The sequence below is a fragment of the Vulpes lagopus genome, chromosome 5, assembly GCF_018345385.1.
Source record: "Vulpes lagopus strain Blue_001 chromosome 5, ASM1834538v1, whole genome shotgun sequence".
Lineage (NCBI taxonomy): Eukaryota > Metazoa > Chordata > Mammalia > Carnivora > Canidae > Vulpes > Vulpes lagopus.
Genome location: NC_054828.1, coordinates 82,033,327 through 82,056,550, shown reverse-complemented (window position 1 = coordinate 82,056,550; position 23,224 = coordinate 82,033,327). Strand labels below are relative to the sequence as shown.

The 23,224-nt window shown below is 50.6% G+C and overlaps 1 protein-coding gene across 2 annotated transcripts in view; it reads right to left on the bottom strand.

Moving 5' to 3' along the window:
* SYT6 (synaptotagmin 6) overlaps positions 1 to 23,224 on the bottom strand; it is a 58,199-nt gene that overhangs the window by 5,205 nt on the left and 29,770 nt on the right. For both annotated transcript variants that reach the window (XM_041756571.1, XM_041756570.1), the window contains exons 4-6: positions 6,672 to 6,792; positions 2,067 to 2,238; positions 453 to 603 (exon numbers count right to left, since the gene is read on the bottom strand). In XM_041756571.1, coding sequence (XP_041612505.1) covers positions 453 to 603; positions 2,067 to 2,238; positions 6,672 to 6,792 — 444 coding nt within the window. The remainder of the gene's footprint in view (positions 1 to 452; positions 604 to 2,066; positions 2,239 to 6,671; positions 6,793 to 23,224) is intronic.

Here is a 23,224-nt window from a genome sequence, read left to right as displayed (position 1 = left end):
TGGAGGCAATGAAGGACAGCCTTGGGACTGCCTGGCTAGAGCCTCAGGGAACATAGTGGTTCGACATGGGTAGAATTTCTTGTCAAGTTCTGATCTCACCCTCTCGGGGCTTCCCCCTAAGGACAGACCTGGCCTGGGGGCTCTGTGAAAGCGTCCTGGGACTGCCACAGTGGAGCTGCGGGGAAGGCTACCTCCGAGCTTTAATTTTCCAGTTAGAACTCAATGTCGCTCTCAGTATGCTCGAGATTGGAGGCTCTTCCATCAGGCAGCTTCCCACTGTCCTCTTCCATCTCCTTCCTGCCCATTATGCCCTGGATGAGAAGCACATAGCCCCCTGCGCACCCCGTGGGGCAGGACCCACGAAGGCCAGGTCGCACAGCTGCTGACTGCCATTCTCCAGCCCATGTGGCCATGCAGCAAACATGCGGTGGGCCAAGCACGACCTCACCCACCTCTTTGAAGGATTTCTTTACCTCCACCAAGGAGTGCCAGTGTGCGATGGGCTTCCGCGGGTACGCCAGCATCTCATTCCAGTGGTCCCGGCCCAGGCCTTCAGCGTTGATCCCCACGCGGCACACTCCTATGATCTCGTTGTGGCCCACTCTGAGAGAGAAACAAAGGGCCTGGCGCTGGTGACCAGACGCGCTGTCAGAAAGGGAGGTCCTGGGGGCTGGGAGTCTGCCCGGCAGGTCTAACTCGGAGTGCTGAACTCTGAAAATAGATGCTTGGCAGGACTGCAGAGTGCCAGTGGCAGTGAAACCTGGCGCAGCCTCCTTGGGTGGACACTGGCACCAGGCAGATGAGAACAAGGTTATAAACTGCTTTGGAATCTCAGGAAATGGTGGGCAGATGGCCTGACTTTAGGGAATGGTAGAATTTAAGTCTCTTCTCTTATTTGACTCAGCTAGCACATCACGCCCTTGCTTGAGACATCGGCGTTTGGAAATAAATTACCCTGTTCTCAGCACCATTTCTCCATACCCCCAGTGGCTAGAATGTGATTTATTGACTCAGCAAGAATATCAGTCATCACCTGAATATGTTCAGCGAGCACCTACTATGCCTGAGAACTTGTGCTAAAAAATCCTGGATGAAGGCTTTTCTGCATGGTTGGGTTTTTTTTGTTTTGTTTTGTTTTGTGGCTGGGGTAGTTAGAAAACACTTTTTTTAAAAAAAGATTTATTTATTTATTCATGATAGACATGGAGAGAGAGAGAGAGAATGATATATATATATATATATATATATATATATATATATATATCGAGAGAGAGAGAGAGAGAGAGAGAGAGAGAGAGAGAGAGAGGCAGAGACACAGGAGGAGGGAAAAGCAGGCTCCATGCCCGGAGCCTGATGTGGGACTTGATCCCGGGACTCCAGGATCGCACCCTGGGCCAAAGGCAGGTGCTAAACTGCTGAGCCACCCAGGGATCCCCTAGAAAACATTTTTGAGCCTGCCTTGCCAGGAGAGAGGATTTGGGTAAGTGGAAGAGAAGAAAGACATCCAAGGGAGGGGAAATTAATTTGGATAATTATGCTGGGTCCAGATTCTAGGAGGCCTTGAGGAACCAGGAGAAGGGCCTGGGTAATGGGAACCAGTGATGGTTCTTGAGAAGGGCAGGTCCCAGAAGAAAGTGGTCTTTGAGGAAGGTGTGCCTTTCATGTGTTGGCTGGCTCGAGTCAGGGAGTGATGAAGGCAGGGGTCAGCTGGGAGGCTACACGGCCATCCCTGAGTGGGAATGGTAACAGCCTCAGAAATGGAGAGGATCCATGATGGGACTTGCAGCTAGAGGGAGGAATAGGACCCAGCAGGGGTGAATTCAGGGACCCTGATGGGTGGGTTGGTCCCTGATGGAAATGTGCCTCCTGGAAAGCAAAACTTGAGCTTCTGCTCAGGGGAATCTATTCTCTTTCTCATACTTCGGCACTCTTCCTGAGTGGAGCCAGATTTGAGGCCAATGGGCTCCTGAGCCCCGAATCACAAGATCTGAGGTCAGGAAACCCGTCCTGCATTGACATGGGAGGTGAGATGCAGGGAATTGTGGCCCTCTGGGCCCCACACCTACCGATCATAATCCATGACGGAGATGAGCAGGCTGACTTGATCCATGTTCTCTGGGGGAATATCAAAGATGATGGCTTCATTGTAGACAGGATTAAGAGTGTTCTTCTTGATGGTTGTTTTTTTCTTTTTCAGTCTCCGCCCATCACAAAGCAGGGACACTTTGACATATGGATCTGTGCCAGTGGGGGTGATGGGAAGGGAAGGGAGCATGTTAACCAGATGTCCTTAAACATCATTTGCAGCAGAGGGATGGAAGCCACAGACCTATTGTAGCTCATCAGATGGTATCGGTGGGTTGTTAAGATAATTAAACCACCTTGTATTTATGTAGCACACCTGTCTCTGAGGACACCTCGTGCTTAATAAACACAGAGTCTTTAGCAACCTTAGGATTATTGGGAGAGTGCCTAATGGACTTGCATTAATGGTGAAGCTGGCCTCAAGTCAGGACACCTGCCCATAGGTATGTGGTTCATGGCCCTAAATCCCCACTCCATGACAGCTGGCTGGCTCCAAAGGGTGATGAAGCTGAACAAGTCACTCTTCCTTTCACCTACTTGGAGTCCTTTTCTCTGGGGGTTTGTCAGCATTATTAAGCAAAGGATAAGGGGGGTAAAAATAGAAGTCAATGACACCCAAGGAGTAGCAGTGTGTCAGAGTAAATGAACAGCGACAATCACAGCACTGTTCATGTCCTCCCTACCTGACAACGGGATTATGGGTCTCATTGTCCCAACAAGCTCATTTCCAGCTGGCATCAAGAAGAGCCCTGCTCTCTCCTTCCCCGGAAGCTATTTCCTGCCCACTTCTGGGCAAAGGAGGAGGAGGGATCTATGGTGGGGGCCATGAGTAAGGCGGCTTCTGAGATTCAGGGCAGCCGGCTGACATTTCATTTCTCAGTGGGATCTTGGATCCTCTCCATCCCCAGAGGAGATGTCTTTTTACTGAACTTCCACGTGTCTCCCATCCCTGTCTCTTCTTTAGTTTTCTGAATAGGTATTTTGTGGTCATCCTTCTACCCTGAAATTTTCCACTCATCCAAGTGAAGTGACATCCATTGTATCTCATAGCACAGGTGTCTTAGACACCATCATAATTGTTATTTATGCTGCACAGCTGAAGAAATGGGAGGGTGACTTGCAGGTAATAACAGCTTTTGAGACACTGATGTACAGAGATACCTGCTTGCCCAAAAGCCACGGTTTACAGGATCTGTTAGGAGGCGGGGGCCGAGCGGCCGCTGCCTGACGCCTTGATGCACAGGCATGTGGTTCTATCTCCTGAGCACCTGAGCACCCATCAGGCCCTTATACTCCCTGAGCATCGATCAGGTGGCAGCTGAGGCACCCAGCTATGGGGAAGCTAGGGAGGACTCCGACATGTGATCAGAAACTCTAAGCCTTGAAGGCATTTCTGCAGACTCTCAAAGGAGCTGCCGACTAACTAATGTGACAGACAGGGCAGCTATGCCTTAACCACAGGGGCACTTGGGTTTACAAGGGACCTGGGGAGACCGTGATTAAACAGCAGGTGTTTCATCAACCTGCTGTCTCCAACGACCCATTTGGAAGGGCCTTTTCTCGGAGGTGTTTTCAGTAAAAAGGAAGGCAGAGTTCCTAGAACCTCTGTGAGGCAACTTTCTGGTGTCTGTGGGCTCCCTTCTCTATGGATATGCCCAGGGCAGGGTTCAAGTCCAAGCAGTCAGGTGGGTAAAGCTTACTCCAAGACCCGTCACTAACACAGCCACTTCTCCATAAGGTGTACACTGCCCTGGAAAGTGCCTTCAGACTTGTGGCTGCTCAAGTGCTGCCCCATTGCCTGCCATGCCCATCTCCATGCACTTTAACAGCACAGCAGAGTCCCATGTCACTAGGCTTGGAAAAATATGGCAGAGCCAATTGTCCCGGAGGCCACTAGGCAAATGCCTTGTTACTGACTGGGAAATTCTCAGCTTCCTTCTCCAACTCTGTTTACTCCTACGAGGCATATCCATTTATAAAATTCAGTGGGTGTATCTCCCTTGAAGAAACCATCCATCTTGTGATTGTCCAAGAGGCAAAGCAGAGAGATGCCTATTCCTTAGGATTCTCTAGAGCAAAAAGTTGGTGGCTTCCAGTGGGATGCTGGCTCTACATGACCTTGGAGGCTGTTTCCTCTCTAACAGCCTATGATGTTCTAGGTAGCTGAGAGAGGGAGCATAAAGGCAGGTGGTGCATTTCAGCCCCATTGCCATGAGAGCCATCATAGCCCAGCATTTAGTATGTGTCCGGCGTTGTGTTGAGATTTATATACATTGTGTCATTTAAACTTCCCACCAATGCTGTAAAATATCTATCATCATCATCATCCCCTTTTATAGGTAGGGAAATTGAGGCTGGAGAGATTCAGGAACTTGCTTCAGATTTGAACCTAGGTCTTTCTGACTCCAAAATTTACATTTTAAACCACTAGACTCAAATCAGTACAGACCAGATGTGGTGGAGATGGGTGTTTTTACTTACTCACCACCCTTGTTGTGTCCTGATCCTTCTGATTATTTTGTATTATGTCATCGTTCCAGTGGATGGTCTTAAAGAATTGATGCATGACTAGTTAAATTGAGGAGAATAGGAAGACCCTCGGGTTTGGGGGGTCGATGTTATAGAAATCAAGAAGAGGCAACAAGCTCCATTCACTCCCTACTTTGGCCTAATATCCAAGCAGTCTGGGCTGAAGGCAATCTCAAACTCATCCTCACAAACAGGAGATCTAGTTTGAGAGGCCCCTAGCACACATGCCCCCACTGTTTCGCCCTCTGACAAGGCTCCTCAAGCTCTCAATTCATTCATCCATTCATTCAAAACATATTTATTCAGTGCATATTGTGCTGCATGCACTATTCCAGATACTTGCTTACATCTGTGGACCAAACAGAAATCCCCAACAAAAAGAGGACCCCTGAATTTCCAGAATCAAGTGGAGATTTAATAGTAGATTCCAAACCCAGGTAGAAAAGAGGGTCAATTGCAAGAGGGAGATTAGAATTTAGCATGAGAAAAATCTCTTTCCCCCAACCCTCTGATGTGGAACAGCCGTTATGATTACCTCAGTGGCTTTGCCATAAGCTCCCTCTCTAGCACATCAATTTAATTACACCAGAGAAGATAGTGTGGGGACTTAGGCAGCAAAATCCTATTTCCCTCAGCAGCCTTGAGAGTCCTCAGTGAATTTCTGTCCCTGGCATGGACTTATTTTGGATATTGAAATGAAATCTACATTGCCTGGATTTTTGGAGGAAGCCAACTTGCTGGGGCCTGAGAGCTTTGCACACGTTGGAAGAGGCTCTTTAAGCTCTTCCTCGTATCCCCCCAAAGTGTAGTGGGAGCTTCAGTGGAAGGAGAGGACTTAGGGTGGGCACTATCTTGGGGAGCATCTGGCCTGGAAGACGTGAGTGCTGCACAGAGACAGTGGGGGCTGGGAGCAGAGGCTCCAAGGGACTCAAAGGGACAACAAATACATGTTACTTCAGCTCTTTCCAGCTACCTTTCCCAAAAATCTCATTTTTCAAGGTCTAATACCTCCTCATCTTCCAACTACACTAGGTTGCACCTGGGCCTGGGTAGTTGCAGCTGGACCATCCCTTCTTTACGATAACTGTGATGACACTAAGGAGTTTTCCAGGAAAAGAAAGAATTAATGAATAAAAGATCGGCACCTCTGGAGTAGTTTTATGCTGGAAATCTGATTCCTCAGAAGAGCCTCTTGGGTGATGTGTCTAGGGAAACAGGCCTTTTCCTATGTCTGCAACTCCGAGTGCAACCCAGACTATTCTGCACGTCTGCTCTTTGGGAGACTTCACCCCATTTCTCTTCGTGGGCTAATGTGAGCTGATAGGGAGGAAGGAGGCTCCTGGGACTCAAGTTACCCCTCTGTTGTATCAAAACTCAAATAGCTTCTCTGACAGCTTAGAGAATCATGGAAAAGGATCAGTCTGTGCAGTGGCCCCCAAGCAAGCATGTCCTCGGTTGCTAGAATAGGATTTCTCGTTCCTGCTGTACTTAGCAGCATTCCTGGTGCTGAGGCCGGGGCTGGGAGCCCTACAGGAAAAACTCAAATACAAATGTGCTTTGCTTTGCTGTGGCTTTGCTCCCTTGACTGGGCCTGCAGGGCTGCTGTTGGGCTGTGCGGATCTACAAACATTTACACAAACTTGACAAAACCCTCGAAAGTGCCGGGGCCTCATGTAACAAGAAAGCTTCCTTATTTTTTTTCCTCCTATATGTTTACTTCTTATTCTCTCTCTCCTTTGAGGGAAAATGATAGTAGTAGCTAATATCTACTGAGTGTTTATTATGTGGCACAACAGTAAGCACTTACATGCACTAACTCATTTATCCGTTAAAGCAACCTGCCAAAGTTTTTTGGGTTTGGTTTTGTTTTTTTCAGGTTAGAAAATTCAAAGCATTACACAGCAAGGAATTGGCAGAACTGGAATTGGAATCCAGAGCTGGTGCTCCTCTTCTGAGAATACTGACAGTTCTTTCCCCTCCTCTCTAAACTCTTTCCAAGTCCTAATGTCTGGGTGGCTGGAAGACCACATGGCAGGCCACCTGGGGAGGAGAGGTACCTGAATAGCCTGTGATGTCCATCGCCTTGAGGTTCCGACATTTGATCACCGTGAGGGTGAGCCTGCCTGCTGTGGGCAGGTAGCACAAGGAGAACATGATCTCTCCCAGGTCCACACTTTCCTGCAAAGAAGCAGACGAGAGGGCAGATGAGGGGCATACAGCTCTCAGGGCCGCTGCTGCCAGCCACTCGGGTGCCCAGGAGAACGTTCTTTGAGGCAGAGTACCAGGTTTTCTGGACCCAAGGGTCTGGCCTCCATGCTGGGAGTAACTGGGAATAAAAGACAATGATAACAATATTGCCTCTTCCGTAGAATTGCTCCTTCTCAACTCTGCTCAGATTCTGGTCCTGGTCCCCGCCACCCTGCTTTGTCCTGACCTGTCCTACATGTGCGTCTCGGTTGCAGCCTCCGGACCAGCCCTGTTCCCCTCCAGCTCACCCATGGTCCCCTTGACTCCACATCCCAGCCCCTTGCCTGTCTGTGGTCATGACAGTGTCCTGGCAAGACATGCTCGGGCTATCCGGGGCTCTCTCCCAGCAGGGCTGCATCCAGTCCTCAGCTCAGCTCTTCCTCACCAGCCCCTCTGGCCAGCAGCTTCCTCACCTCTCTGGAAGCCCACCCAGTTGCCTAACTTCCAGGCCTCTGCATGAAAGCACAAGCAATCGTGTCGTCGCTCAGGCCATGCTGCCGACCAAGATGTATGCTCCCCACCCCCGGTTTGTGCAGGTCCTGGATCCACCTCGTCTTTTTCCCTCAAATGTGATCATCCTTCAAAAACGACCCTGGCAGAGAGTATGCACTCTGCTGCCTCTCCTGCCCCTGGCAGGTCTCAATCCCAGGAAGTTTCTCAGTAACAGGGAAGAGGAAAACTTCAAAGAGGATAAGCATGTCTGTCTGTCAAGTTAAGCAGCACTTTGCCGGGCTGCTTCCTCACTTGATGAAGGAGGATGCTGTTGCTGCGAAACCTCCCCCAAGCTCTGAGGCTGGTCTGGTGCTCCCCAGCCCTGGGGGGAAAGATGGCAGGGTTTGGGGTGGCTCTGATTTCAGATGGAGCTCTTTGCTCATTTCATTCATTCATTCAGCCAGTCAATCAACAAATGTTCACTGAGCACCTGCTGGGTGCCAGGTGTTGTTCTGGGTGCTAGAGATATGGGAAAGAACAACACACATCCACACACGCACGTGCATGTGCGCGTGCGCCTTTACAGAGCTTCCATTGTACTTGGCCAAGGAAAAGGAAAAAAGGTCAAAAGTTATATGATAAAAAGTATCAAGGAGAAAAATGCAAGGCAGGACAAGGGGATGTGTTATGCTCACAGGGGATGCCATAGATATTGACATTTTAGACAGGCTGGCCAGGGAAGGCCTCCCTGAGAAGGCAACGTGTGAGAAAGAGAGCAGTCAAGGGTGACACCAAAGTTTTTGTCCCTACTCCTCACAAAGAACTTCCTTCCCTGGGGACTCCTAGAGACACCTGACACCTGGCCCCAACTGGAGAAGAATCCAAGACTCTTCCATCCCCTTCCAGAGCAGGTGGTCCCAGTGCTCTCTTCTGGGTGGAACTGGTACCCACCCTTGCCCTAGCAAAAGATCCAGTCTTGGTCTTTATACTCGCCCCCACAGTTAAACCCCAGAGTAGCGGCAGGTGAACCATACCAGGGCCCCAGGAGGGGTTCTGGCCACAGAGCCAGTGAGCTGAGACCCACACCCCTGAGCTCTTACGCTCGCAGCCACCTGTAGGGCAGGGAATACTGTCCTTCTTCCCTCCACTTCACAGATGGGAGGAGCTCAGCGTTCAAACACAGGTCTAAGGCTCTGCCCAGGCTTACATAGCTGGTGGGAGACACAGCTGGATTCCCAGCTCTTAGGAGAACACTCCTTGCACACGCTCTGTCTTGGAGCACCTTCCAGCACACCCAGGCAGCACCTGAAAGTAACCCTGGCTCCTCTAGACCTTACACCACACAACTTCCTACATTTGCTCACGTATCTGCCAATTCACATTTACTGAGAACCTGTTAGAGGCATCATGCTTTGTGGAGAGTATATAGTTCCCCCTCAACACACACACAGTCCAGTGGGGTACACCCATAAAAAGGAGATGCCAGGATCCCCATCTCCCACAGGAGTGTCTCCTGTTTCCCTAGTCCCTTAGTCCAAGGAGGGAGACACAGGAAACAACCCTGTGGCATATTGTTGAGGGAGGGTGACCTTCCTCTTATGCAGGGGTCCCCAGTGTACCTGGCTGAAGGTTCCATCTCTGAGGCACCGAGATACAAGGAATGGGGGCAGGGTGGCTCCCTTCATTTCTCTCATAACCGTCCCAGGCTCATTCCTGCCCAAAGTTAGAGAAACCTTTCAGACTCAACAACAGCAAGAAGAACTAATGCTCTTGTGTGTGCACCATGTGCCAAGTCTTTGGTCAAAAGATCTCAGTGAGTCTTACCATAGCCCTATAAGGCACGTGCTCTTACTGTCTCCACTGCAAACAGGAGGAAAGGACTGTTTGGTGAAGCTAAGTAGCTCGCCCAAGTTGAGTAACTTGAATGACCAGTGCCCTGGTGCCAATTTATACAGATCAAGGCTGCTGCTCAAACACCCCCAGTGGCTATGCTTGTTCAGCTTCTGGAATTGAGATCCATCTTCTTAGCTTGTACTGAGGTCCCGTCTTACTTCCTCACCTGATCATTCCTCTCCACTCCTCTATGCCAATCCTCTGCTCCACAGGCTGATGTAGCTTTGGTCCCTTTTGCAAGAATGTTCCTCTTCTTGTCTTTGCGTAGACAGTCCTATGCATCCTGCAGGTGTCCTTACCCAGGGTCCAGCCCACAGACAGCATCTCTCTCCTATGCCCCTGCAGCACCTTCTGCCCCTGAGCCACTAGGGGTTTCCAAGTCGCCCCTCTGCTGCTGCCATGCCCTCCCACTAGCATCTGGTGACTGGAAGCCCCTTTGGGGCTAGGCTTTGCTTTATACCTACTCGTGCTCCAGAGGTGTTCAACCATCAGAGAAGCACCGGTAGAAGTACATGGCTGTATCTTTAGCCAGGAGAGCCCTGGAAGGAGTGGTTCTCAATGTCAGTGTTGCCATCAAGGTAGGGCCTGGGAAGGAATCCTGTGGCCCCTCTGAGGAGAGCAGTTTCCCCTCCATTATCATCCTACAATGCAGAGTGGCACTTTTAAGGGCTGTCTTATTTGGGGGGGCATCCGAGTTGATTTGTTTATGAACTTAGGAGACTTGCTTAGTGTTTGGGAGATCTCTTGGGGTAAATGGAATCATGTGCAGCTCTATGAACTGCTCTCAAGGATGGTTCCCTCCAGGGGAGCCCCGAACCAGCAGGACCCCCTCGTTTCTGCAAGGGAGCCCTTTCTTGACATGACAGTGGCAGCTGGGCAGCATGTAGGTGCTGAGTCTTTAGGGTGGTTAGCGGACCCCCCTACCTCCACCCTGGTCTCTGCTCCTGATTATAAACTCCTTTCTCCATCCATGGTAAAGGGAATGGGCCAAGATCTACCCATGACTTGCAGGCAGAGAGAAAATAGGAGCCAAGGGGCCCGAAGCTGGGCCCAGGACCTTCTGCCATGGGTGACTGGGCCTCACTGGGCCTGACCACAAGTTGGCTGCCCTTGGCTCAGTGGATCGAGGGGACATTTACCCTTGTACATGCAGGCAGCAGAGGACTGGCTTATTTGATAAAGAAAAAAAAAGAGGTTATTTTTGAGTAAATAGAGGGACCAGGGGTTGAGCAAACAGAGTCAGCATCTCCTGGCAGCCACCTCCTTCTCTGGAAAGCTGGGCCTCAGCTCCAGACCCGTGGGTGGCCTTGACAGGTCCTTGCTCTGCCCCACCCACCCCCTTTCTTAGGAGGTTTTGGCCCCAGATCCTAGACTCATTGCCAGCCTTTTATCCTCATTAGTGATGCTTGAAACTTTGGCTTTAATAAAACCAGGGTGACCAGGGACTGCAGAACTACCCACACATTATTGCTTTCATCTTCACTTGCTGTCAGGGGAGGCCGCCTTAGGGCCCCTGGTTAGTAATGAGCTCCCCAGTGATGGAGAGGTCACCTCTGTCCAGAAATCGGCAGAGGCCAACTTGGCCCTCTTGACCACTAACCTACAGGCTGATGGGGGCAGATCTGGGACCAGTGGCAGTTGGCTTTATGTCCTGAGTAGTGTTTGGAGGGGGCAGACCTGCTGCCAGGGGAGGGAGAGCCAGGGTGCTGGCTCCTGGAAAAGCCTGTCCTTAGGTGCAAGCTGTCCACCTAACTTCAGCACTCTCCCCCTGCCTGTAGTGCCCAGGTGTCTGGGCAGTAATATTCTTAAAGTCCCATCCACTGCCTACCATTGCTCATGCTGGTTCCCCAGTAGGCTGTCTGCAACAGCTCACTGAGGCATTTCCATCTCTTTGATGCACTCACATAGCCCTAAGCAGAGAAGAGAATTCTGATCTGTAGGCTGCCCAGGAAAAAGCAGTGAATTGCAAGTCAGGAGACTTGGGCTTTAGTCCTCCAGTCACCAACCAGCCACAAGAACTTGGGCACATCATTTCACATCTCTGGGCTTCAGTCTGTAATATGAGAGGATCGTCCTGCCAGCCATAAAAACCATAAAAACCAGGTCCCTTCCTGCCAACCATAAAAAACAAGGATTCACACTGGAAAACCTACCACCTACATCTCTAGTTGAGATGGCTTCTGGATGCCTGACTGCTATCTATTGCCCGCTTCAAGGAATCTAGCAACTTCATCTTGAAATCCAAATCCTCTTACTCCTTCAGTCGCCGCTGCCCCCACATGTTTTATTTTTTCCACGGCTAGCCTTCTTCTCTTCCTCCCAGATAGGCAATGAGTGGCGTCAATGCTCCACATCTGTCTTGGGAATCCAGGCTGAGCAAAGCAAGAATTGTACTTCCCCATCTCTTAGAGAACACTTCATGTCTCTTAATCATTAAGTGGCTTGTCTGAATCTCTCCTCATCAGCAGAGAAGCATCCGCTGTACTTTCAGAAAGGCCACGGGAGACCTAAAAAGATCTCTGAAACATGGGGCAGGAAGTGCTGTTAAGCTACCCTAGGTCAGGGGGGCCTGGAACAGAGACAGGGTGGAAGCCAATCGGGCTCCAATGGGTAGAAAAACATCCAGTGAGCAATCCCTCTGTGAAGGCTTGAGGCTTGGAATCAGGGGTAGAGCTGAGTCAGATATGGGGGCTGGCACTTGGGGCTGGGTATGTGCCCCCAAAGTACCACAGACCACCCTCTTCCATAGCACAGGCCACCACCATCACTTTCCTGTTGCTTGTGGAGATTATTTGATAAATGCTGTGTTCTCTTGAGATTGTGGGCTCTTTGAGGGTAGGGATGGGGTCTGGTATCATTCATCATCATACCTGTCATGTCTTGGCCAGTGCCTGATCCATAGTAAAAGCTCGGTAAATACTGGTTGATGAGCGAAAAGTTGAGAATAGGGATTTGGGGTCAGGCAGCTCTGGGTTCAAGCTCCAGCTCTGATGTTTATTTATGAGCAGTGCAACTTATTTAGCCTTTCATAGTTTTGGCTTCCTAATCTGTAAAATGGGGCTAACAGTATCTACTTCTTAGGGTTTGTTGTTAGGATTAAGTGAAGTCATTTGTATAAAGTGTTTGGCATAGTGCCTGGCACAGAGTAGGCTCTCAGAAAGCACTAGCTGCTATTATAATGATTACTTTATAATTACAAATATTATAAATGCCTCACAGTTTAGGGACAGGGGAGAGAAAAGCATAGAAGGAAGTAATACATTGGTCTGATCAGTGCTTTAAGAGACGCGTGGGCAGGATGTGGGGGAGTGGAGAAGGGAATAACCAAGTGCCCGGCTTTGCAGGGTAGGCTTCCCAGAGGGAACGTGATATTCTATAGAGTCCAGCAAGGTGAGCAAAGGGAGTTTGCTAGCAGAGGAAAACAAGTGAGGACCTTCTAGGTAGAGGGAGAGGACACGAGAGGTTCTGTGTATTAGCAGGGTGGAGATTGAAACTGTCCAGGGCAGGCTTGGAATAGGGCAGGGACCTCCCTGGCTGCCTCATGGCCCCCACTGAGGAGTCTGTCCTGGGACCTGTCCCACCCAGTTCACAGTGTCACACCTTCCACTCAGACACCCACACCGGAGACCAATTTCATGGATGTCATTCATTTGTTACCCACCTACTAAAGGTTCGTGAATATGGGGAGACAGTGGTGACAAGACAGACAAGGTCCCAGCAATCCAGGAGGCTGTATTCCAGGGAGGGGAGACAAAAATAAACTAAGGAAGAGAGTATCCAACGGCAGTGAATGAACTGGGGACATGACAGGGGGGTAGGGAGGGCGGCAGGTAACATGTTAGAGTGGTCAGGAAGGTGGTCAGGCCTGAAAGAAGGAGGGGGTGGCCAGCCACCGAAAGAGGGAGGGGGTGGCCAGCCACCAGGAAGAAGAGGAGACAGCGAAGCAAGCCCTGGGCCTGGAAACATGCAGGTTTGGGGCAGTGAGAGGTGGCCACTGAGCTGGAGAGCCTGGGGGACCAGAATAGCACAGGACAAGGGGTCAGGAGCCATGGGAGGCAGGGCCAGATGTCAGAGACCTTGAAAGATGTTTGCATTTTATTCACTGTGTGAAGCAGAGACCTCAGCAGGCTTGTGGAGAACAGAGAGCAGGGGGGGCGAGGAAACCCGAATGGGCCAGTTCCTGCACCCCTCACAGACTCCACACCTAGCCAGGCGAGCTGCTGTGCCTTCCAAGTGTCCCCCTAACCCCCAGCCCCGACCCTGGGGCCTCTCTTCCCCTCCCCTCTGCACAGTCTTAGCTCTGACCTGCACCACTCTGGCCTGGACCTCGGCGCTTTCTGATCTCCCCTCCCTGCCTATTCCCTCTGACCTACCCTCCTTGCTGTAAATAGGGGGGCTGTTCTTCTGCTCCGAATCCTACAATGGCTCCCCATTTCAAATCCAGTTTGTAGATAGAAAACCTCCTCTTCATCCAGAAGTGCAAATATATAACAACAGATAAAAAGAGGCTCAGGGACAGGGCCTGCAGGACTCCTACCTTGAACCTCTCAGCCCACCTCCTTGAGCTGCCAGGAGTCAGGCAGAGAATCAATATAGGATCAAGCCACACTCAAGTTTCTTCGTGGCTTTTTTTCCAGCCATCCTACTTTGGGAGCCCTACCGCGGGCCATTCTGTCCTTAGCTTCTAAACATAGTAAGCCGGATAGTCTTCACCTAAGTCTGCAAGATGGGCACTGGTACTGTCCCTGTTCTCTACATGGGACGCTGAAGCACAGCAAGGCCGTGCAATTGGCCCGGGACACACAGCAAATGGCAGAGCTGAGGCAGGAAACCAGGCTCCTGGTTCTGATGCCCACAGCTTTGGCAACCACACCGTCCTCCTCCCTAGGACCCCCTACTTCCCCAAATGCTACAGGTTCTCTCACTTCTCCGTGCCTTGGCCCTGTTCTGGCCACTGCCTGAAAGAATCTGTCCCTACCGCTGACCACACGCATCTTTCCAGGCCAGGTGCTCTCTTCCCTCCTCTGGGGTGCCTACTCTCACTCCCCTGGTGTGACTTGGGAGTCCCCGCCAGCCATCCTGTCACAAATGCCTTGAAGCCAAGGCGGGGTGTTTTGAAGACACAACCAGGAGGTCCTAGTGATCTGCTGGATGATGGGGCTGCAGAGGAGGACAGACTGACACACTATCCGCCCAGCACCCCCAGGGCTGGCTCCACTCCCTGCTGGGAGTGGATCTGAGGGGGGCGGGTGTTCTTCTTCCCTGGCTGCCACCAGGGCTCCCACTGTGAGTGCTGCCAGGTGGGGAGGGACTGAGGGTGGGCTGGATCCCTCCTCACCCCTCCTCTTGCCTGGGCTCCTGGGCTCTGGGGAACTTGCCAGGGGTGGCGGGGGAGGAAGGGGGGAGGCTGAGGTGGAGGGCTGACGGCTGCTGTGATGCTTGCACTCCCTGCGGGGTTCCATCCATCCCTGAGTTCCATCCCTGCCTGCTCTCTCAAGTGCCTTCTGCCCCAAGGGCTTTGCAGCCCTATGAATAAACGATCTGACGGGATAGAGGTGCCTTGAATGAAGTCAGTGGACTCCAGCTGCAGCCTGTGGTACAGATCGAGAGCCCTGGATGGTCCCCGGGGAAGCAGAAGGGAGTGGGTGAGATCCCCGGGCTGGGCTGGCTCACTGGGACCTTCAAGAGATTAAAGCCCATCAGCGGGAGGCAAAGGTTTCTGTAACTGAGCATCTTCAGGGAAACAGATGGTTTTATTTAGGAAACTTTTTCTCAGCCTCTCCTCCATGAACCTGCCCTCGAAAAGAGGTTTAGTGTTTCACAGGCACCATTACTTTTGGGCAAATATCCGTGAGTCAGAATCACACCGGGAGGTACAGATCTCATCTTAATGACTCTTTAAAATGTGGGTGGAGAAGGAGAGGGGTTTCGAGGGGGTGGAAGGAGCTTGAGGAGAGGAGAGTTTGGGAAAGTTCTAGAAGAGATGGAGTTAATGCCTGGTCAGGCTAGAATGTCTGCTCCATGGGTGCTTGTCCATGGGAGATCAGGGGGCCAGGGACTCTGCTCTGGTCCTCCACTGGCGTTTCATTAATGACAGAGAGGAATAAATGGCACATTAATGAAGTTAACGATGAGAATCTGTCTTCATTTCTTGCCTCCAGTTGTCCTGTTGTGCGGCTTTCAAAAAGCTGTCAGTCTCCCCCGGGGAGAGGACAGGCATCTCCATCTCATCTCCACAGTGAGTGATCTGACCTCTGCCCCAGAGCAGGGTGTTGGGGGGCGGGGGGGGGGCTCTTAGCAGGAGGGAAGATGCCCAGGTGCCAGGGAGATGATCTCCTGGGGCAGCGGAGGGACATTTCTGCAAACAGGTGCCCTGGGGGATGCCAGACTGTTGGTCTGGGCCACGGGCACATGCTTGAACGGCCAGTGACGGGGGCTCTAGCTTCCTTGTTTCTTTGCCAACCTGAGGGTTTAGGTCTTCCCCCACCTCCTGCTCCAACACAAGACAATCCCTTGGTCTTACTATGGTGTGGCTATTCGGTGAAGAGGCACTTTGTAGCCTTTCCCATAGTTGACCATCTTACTCTGGAGCACCCACTTCCTTCAGGCCTCCTCCCACCTGTCTGGCTTCTCCCTCCCAGTTTCTGCTCCATCCTCCTCCCATCCTGCCTCTAAACAGTGGAATTCTAAACACTCATTCTCTCTCTCTCTCTGCTCATCCATAATGTTAAAGCCCACTTTCATTCTCAGGACTCCCAAATTTATGGCCCCTCTCAGACCTCTCTTCTAGACTCCAGACGCATATATCCAACACGAAGTCTCAATGTGGACATCTCACAGAAATCTAAACTCTCAGATGTGTAAAGGTGAACTTTGATCTGCCATGTACATCCTCCCCTAGTTTTGCCCAACTTGGGAAATGGTCCCTCCATCCACCCAGTTACTCGAGCCAGAAATGAGACATTAATGTTGATGCCCGCCTTTCTCTCTCTTTTTTATGTAGTTCATCACCAACCCCGTCAATCTAACCTCCAAATTCAGTCTCAAGCCTGCCCACTTCTCTCCCTCTCTAGTACCACACAGAGGGCAAAACCATCTCTCACCTGCCCACTTACAACCACCTCCTAATGGACCTCTCCGCTTCCCTGTGTTCACCTGTCCCACTTTCCACATGGCAGCCAGAGTCCTCTTTCAAAATTCTAAAGTGAAGCACGTCACTCTTCTGCTTAAAACCCTCCAGTGGTGTCCCCTTGCACTAGGAATAAAATCCAAAACACTTACCAAGACCTACAGGGCCCTAACTGATTAGGATCCAAATCTTCACTCTCACCCTCCCACAGCAACAGAAGAGTTCTGGGGTGCCTTGCTCCCAGGACTCCGCATATCTGGCTCTCTCTGTTTAACCATTCTTTCCCCAACTCTTCACATGGCAGGTGTCCACTCACCCTTCAGGTCACTTCCTCCAAGGCCACCCCCTGCTCTGGACTGTGTGTTCCCAAGGGATAGGGACTGGGTCCGTCTCACCAGGAGGGAGACTTGGGTGAAGTAAACCAGGTGCCCAGAGTACAAAAGGGAAGGAGCCCTCACTCTCAGGTTCATGCATGCCTCTAAGAGTGAGGACCTCCTTACATTTTGCCCCCTAGTTACCTTGTCTCCCTTACCCTAGCCCTGGCTCTATATTTTACTCACCACTATATTCCTAGGACTGAGCACTGTGCCTGGAATATAACACGTGCTTAGCAAATAATCATTGAATGAATGAACAACTTAGCTTTGTGGTCCGCACCTGGTTAAGAAGGTGGGTTGGTGACAGGTGTAGACCTTGGTTAACCTCAGTCTCTGGTCTATCCAGGAGTGTCCCCCTGAGGAATGAGATGGTTTCAGGGTTGAGCCACATAAGATGTTCCTTGGGGTGTGGTCTGAAACTCTCCTGTACTGGCCCTTCCTCAGGGGAGGTAGAGGTTGGATTCTTGAGCTGTGCCCAAGACATACTAAGTCAGAATCTCCAAAGGTGGGGTGTGAATGATTGAGAAGATCCCCAGGTGATTCTTGTGTATCAGCAGTTTATAGCATGAGGGGATTCTGTGGCCATCCTGGATCAGACCCTAGTAGAACCACAGTGACATGGAACATCCTCAAGGAACATAAGCAAAGTCATTCAATATCAATGCCACCAAAAAAGTTGGGATGATGGAAGGGCCTCTTCCCTTTTGTTGGGTGCACACAAGGGTTCTGATGGATCAAAGCCATGCAAGGTCCTCCTGGAGCGGCATGCTCACTCGAGCTCTTCACCTTTTCTCTATGTACCACATGTACACTGGATAGCTACATTTTAGCAAGAAGGCACCTGTCCCAAATTTAGAGGGTTTAAGAAGCCCGGGGAGGGTTTAAAAGATGTCTGATGTTAGTCTGTAAATACCCCTATTGCAGTAGTTTTCCAAGTGTGTTTCCCTGACCAGCAGCATCAACACCACTTGGAAGTTGCCAGAAATGCAGATTATTGGGCCCCACCCTCACCAAGGTGAGGACCACTGCCGTTTCCAGTTAGAAGAACCAATTGAGCATGCACACTCTGGCCAGGATTTTGAAGTTTCTTCTACTTCTTTTAACCTACTTATTTTGGTGATCAAAGCCAAAGACAAGAGAGAAGGAGACTAACAGATATGGAGCATCTGGATACTTAACCTATTTTTTTTTTCATTTCATTCATACCACATTCCTCTGAAGAGTCGATGATCATTGTCATCTTGAGGTTCAGAGAGGGTCAGTAACTTGCATAAGCTCTCAGAGTGATTGACCAAGTCTGGATTTGGACTCCTGTCTGTTGACGCTGAAGACCTTGCTCTTCTCCACCATGTCACTCAGCCTGCTCTGGAACTGAGCATGCTCCACTCACTCCCCTCCACCCCACCTGGAGGAAGCTGGACTGGTGGTAGACAGAACCCCTGGGTCAGAAGTTCTTGTCTCCATGCAAGGACCTTAGGCTGTCTCTACACAGATCTTCCCACCTGAGCTAGGATGCAGACACCAGGCCTGGGACTGGGAAACCCCTATATGAAGTTTGTCTCCTGCAGAGTGGGAGCTATTTTCCTCACTTTCATTGTCTTGCTCCCTTAGGTTTTGAGGTGGGTGAGGGGATGGTTTGTAGTCCTGTGGGCTTATTAGAGAGTTGCAGGTGTCATATCGGGATTCATTCCATTGATGTGGGATCTTTGCAGATCTAAGCAAGACAACTCTAATTGCATTTTCTAGACCACAAGAGACCACAGGTGATTGGTCAACTCATCCAGTTGTAGCTTCTAAGCAGGACTCCACTATGCTGAACAATGAAGCCCTCTGTTTAAAATGTCTTACTCACACTTTTCTCAGTATCCCACCATCTTAGAACTCAGGAAATTCTCTTCAGTGTCCAACCCACTGCCTCCCATGTATGCTGTTCTCTCGCAGTTCCCATCTATGACTTCATCATGATGCAGACATTATGCCTTCAAGGTCTGGAAGACTATATTAATTTTCACCATCTTCTCTTCTCCAGAGCCAAGAAATTCCATTTCCTTGGCCTTCTACAGTTTCTAGGCATTTTAGTGGCCCTCATGTAGACCCACAATAATCAACAAGGAACTCTCAACTGGGGGTCTGGTGGAAAGCTGGGGTCCTTGCTCTTCATCCAAACAGAGGGGAGGGAGTCACTAGTCTGCCTCAAGGGAATTAGTATAAACAACCCCAGGGGGTAGTACATGGGGTTTGGGGCAGAACCTCAGGTTCAAATCCCCACTCTTCTATTTTCCAGCTGCATGTCTGTGAAAGTCATTGAACTTCTCTGACCTTGTCTTATTGTAAGCATCAGCCATCCTCAGGGTGGTGTCCCACTGGGAAGCTGCTCTAAGCCCCTGATCTGGAGGCATATGAGGAGAGCACAAGGTAGACTTTACCAGCTGCTGGCACAACCAAGATGCACATGCAGCAAGCACGCAGTCTGTAAAACTCTTACTCTCCAGCCACATTGGGGCAGGTAGTGGCCCTGCAGCCACTGGGCAGGCTAACCAAAACCCACCTGGTAGGCTGAAGGGCCAGGTGTGTCCCCTGGACATATGGGTCAGCAAGAGGAGAAGGAGGAGCAGCCACCTTGAGCGTGTCCCTGGGTGAAGGGGTGGAGGGTGGCAATGAGGACCTCTTCTACCATGACTTTCAAAGGCCAGCTCCTGGCTTCAGGATCCATAGAAAGCTGTGCTGGTTTGCAGGCAGCCTCTTTCCTCTATTCTCACCTGGGCTTCTCCACCCATCAGCACTTTCAACAAACAAGGTTAGGGAAGACATCTCATGGGGCTTCTCAGGCTGCAGCCTCCAGCTCACATGTCTACAGCATTAGGATGAACTTAGAGCTAAGAGGCTTGGGATCTAATCACAACTGTGCTGCTAACCAGTAGAATGATCTAGGGCAAGTCACTGTGCCTCCCTGAACTGTTGTTGCCTCAACTGTAAAATGAGACCATTGTAACAGATGACCTCACCTTCTCATCATGAAATGGAGAGAACTGAGGGGCTGAATGAATGTGTGGGCTTTACCCCCCCCCCCAGGGCAGATTCTTCAAGCATTTCTGCAGACTTTCGCACCCCTTCTTACGGTGTCCTGCCATGGAACTGCATCTGCCAGCTGACGGGAATGGGCTTCCACCATCTTCAAGCTGCATTGTGAGGACACGTCTCTGGAGGGAGAAACAGGCAGTGGGGGAGGAGGCTGAGGGAGAGGGAGCATGGCTCCACAGCCCCTGGAGATGCCAACAGAGCCCTGCACTGGCTGGTTGCTCTGCATCAGGCCCAGGCCTCTCTTCCCCCTCTGCTCACCCAAGAGCACAGTGATGAAACACCAAATTAGCTCCATTATTGTAACTCCTCAAAAAATCATAGGTTTCATGTTATGCCAGAGGCAGCTAACGTCTCCACTGGTGAGCCAGGGACACCGATGGCTATCTCCTCCCTTCCAGGCACCAAGTGTAGATGGCAAAAACATGATAAGGCTCTGGCGAGGCAGCCCTGAGGGTGGGGTCCAGGGATCCCAGGTGCCTGCCTGCCCCCACACCAGAGCCATGACTAGGGGTTCCCTAGCGCCATAGCACAAGTTCTTCCTTTGTTCCCTCTTTGAGAGGAACTGCCCCATGGCTCTGAATGAGCCTGGAGGGGCCCAACCTGGTGTGGAGGCAAGGCTGGACCCCTAGGCGAGCTGGCCTCAGCCCCTAGGGTGGGCATCCCCCAGGCCCCTCTGGCTGCTGGTGTTGCTGCTGCGGAGGGAGGCTGCTTCCTAGCTCACCACCTCTCCAGCTCCTCTCTCAGGCCCCCTGTGGCTGCCCAGAGTTTCCTGCCCTCCCAAGAAGGAAACCAATGCTTCCTTCTTTCCGCCTCCTCCGTCCCCTACCCCCATCTGCCTCTCCTCCGACCACAGACAGAGCATATCCTGTTCTGTAAGCTGAGGCCCCTCTTTCTCAGGTGGGAAGGACCCAAACTTGAAGAGTGGAAACAGGGCATTCCCAGGCTGACCCAGGCCCCTTCCTGCCAGACCAGGTGATGGGAAATGACCGAACCTGTGTTCACTGCCATCCACACAGCCTACGGCTCTGCAGAGCACCCAGCAATGCTCTCCTAGCCCAGCGCCTTCTTAGAGACAAGGGTGGGAACTAGGTCTCTTTAAAGAATTCTTGACCATGCTCTTCTGCAGTTAACAGTTTCCCAGTAAACCCCCCTTCGTGACAATCAATGTAAGAGCTCAAGGGGCCTTGGATATTACCAAAATCCCTTCTCATTTTACAGACCAGGGGAACAAGGTTTTGAATGGCTGTGTGGCCCAGGCGACACTAGATGGAGTTTCCCTGATTCCTACACTAGATTGGAATTCCTTTCTCTCACTTTTCAGTTTCACCCTGCATGTATAAATGAAGTACTTACTATATGAAAGTCAAGGGCTACAGGGGATGTACAAACAAATGAGACCGATGGGTGGCAGAGGAAAGTCAAGAGCCCCAGATTCCAGGGACTGCCCACCTCCACCACAGTCAAGGAGACTGTGGAAGAAACTTCCAAGATACCACTGTAACTAGCATTCACTGAGCGCCTGCCATATGCTGGGCACTTGGCTGAGAGCTCTGAGTGTTCATGGGGTAGGAATTACCCTTACCCACATTTTACAGATGAGGAAGCAAGCACAGAGATAGTCACAGAGATATCAATCAGAGATTTTGACTCAAGAGGAGGGGCATGTGGCTCAAATTCACACACCCTGTTAATCACCAGGCCAAACCAGCTTGCTTTTCTGAAAGGTTGTCATGGGGACCAAATTCATTACACACATCACCCAATGTTTGTGTTTCCCCTAACACTTCTAGAGTCCTGATTCCAGCACATGACAGCGCTTTACGTACATTATCCAGTTACTCATTCTCATAAATCTTTTTAAGAGAATCTCAATTGTTGCAACAACTTTAGGAACTAGGTCTTATGATTACTGCCACTTTGCAGATGCAGAAACTGAGGCCTACTAGGGTAATAAGGTTTTGGAATTCAAAGACCATCCCCTGGACAGACCCCATGATATTCATTATTCTCTCCTGTGCTAGGACCAGGAATAGCTTTGTTTTCCCAGAGCACTTGGTCTGTATTCACTTCATGGACACAGAATTCTGAAACTGTGTTTCCCTCTTCGTGTTAGCTGCTAGGATGCCTAAAGTCAAATGAGGGCTTGCTCTGGACAGTGGACAGGAGGGCATGCATGTTGTGTGGTGGCCTCTCTGAACCTCATTTTTTAAAAAAGATTTTATTTATTTATTCATGAAAGACACACAGAGAGAGAAAGAGACACAGGCAAAGGGAGAAGCAGGAACCCGATATGGGAATCAATCCCGTAACTCCGAGGGATCACGTCCTGAGCCTAAGTCAGACCCTCAACCATTGAGCCACCCAGTGTCCCTGAACTTAATTTTGACTGTCTTTCATGGATCCTTTTGCTACATTTGTCAGATGTTTTAAACTTAGTTTTAATCATGTTATAGGTCTTGTGAGCTGGCTAAATCCTTTTTGGAGCAGCACAAAGTAACAGACAAAAGTAAATGAAAGTTTGTCTTACTTGCTGGGCAAACTTCAGACAGTTCACTTTGTCTCTCTTAGCTTATTTTCTCTATCTGCAGAATTAGGATAATGCCCCTACAAAGACATGCTGAGGATTAAATGAGGCGATGTGCACAAAGCTCTGTAAATTCAGCCGTGCTATATAAAGGCAAGCCAGACCTGTTGGTAACAGTGTTATTAATAACAAGACCAGTCCCTGCCCCTGGGTACCCCCATCATTCAGAGTCTGGATCCAGGGATTGGTGAAGAGGGTCTAACGGGCTGGGACCCCGTCTGAGATAGTGGGCAGGCTCCCACAGCGGTGATGGGTTTCGCAGCATGGCCTGATGCTGTCCTGATGGGGGGACAGAGCCATACCAGACCTCACACCCCTCAGACCTGGAGGGAGGCCTGAATTGGAGCTGTCCTTGCTGCTCTGCCAACTGAGGAGCTGACTGGGGTCCCCCAGGGGAAGGTTACCGATTCACCATGAGGTTATAAGGCTCCCCGGAATCCTACAGGGATGTGTCCGCCTCATCACCAGGGAAGAGGAGGCCACTGCCCCTCCTACTGCTCACACCTCAGGTAATAAGGGGCTCACTAATAATAGATAAGGAGGGACCATGATCTATAAGTGAGAAGGTAGGCCTGGGGCCCACCAGACCCGTGAGCCTAGCTTGACTATCCCTTGGACCTGCACACCTAACGATATCCTTCCTCCTATTCCCCGCATACCTCCTTCCCTTCTTCTCAGCCTTCTTCCAGAATCACTTAATCCTAGAAACTTGCAGGCCCCACCTAGCCTGTGCATCAGCACTCTCTGAGCCTCCAGCACATTCCTGCCTCTCACTGCATCCCTGTGATCTTTCTATGCAATAGGACTCTGGTTTTCATCAATGCTGGTTATCTTAGGACAATGGGCTTATGGTGAGTAACATTTTTT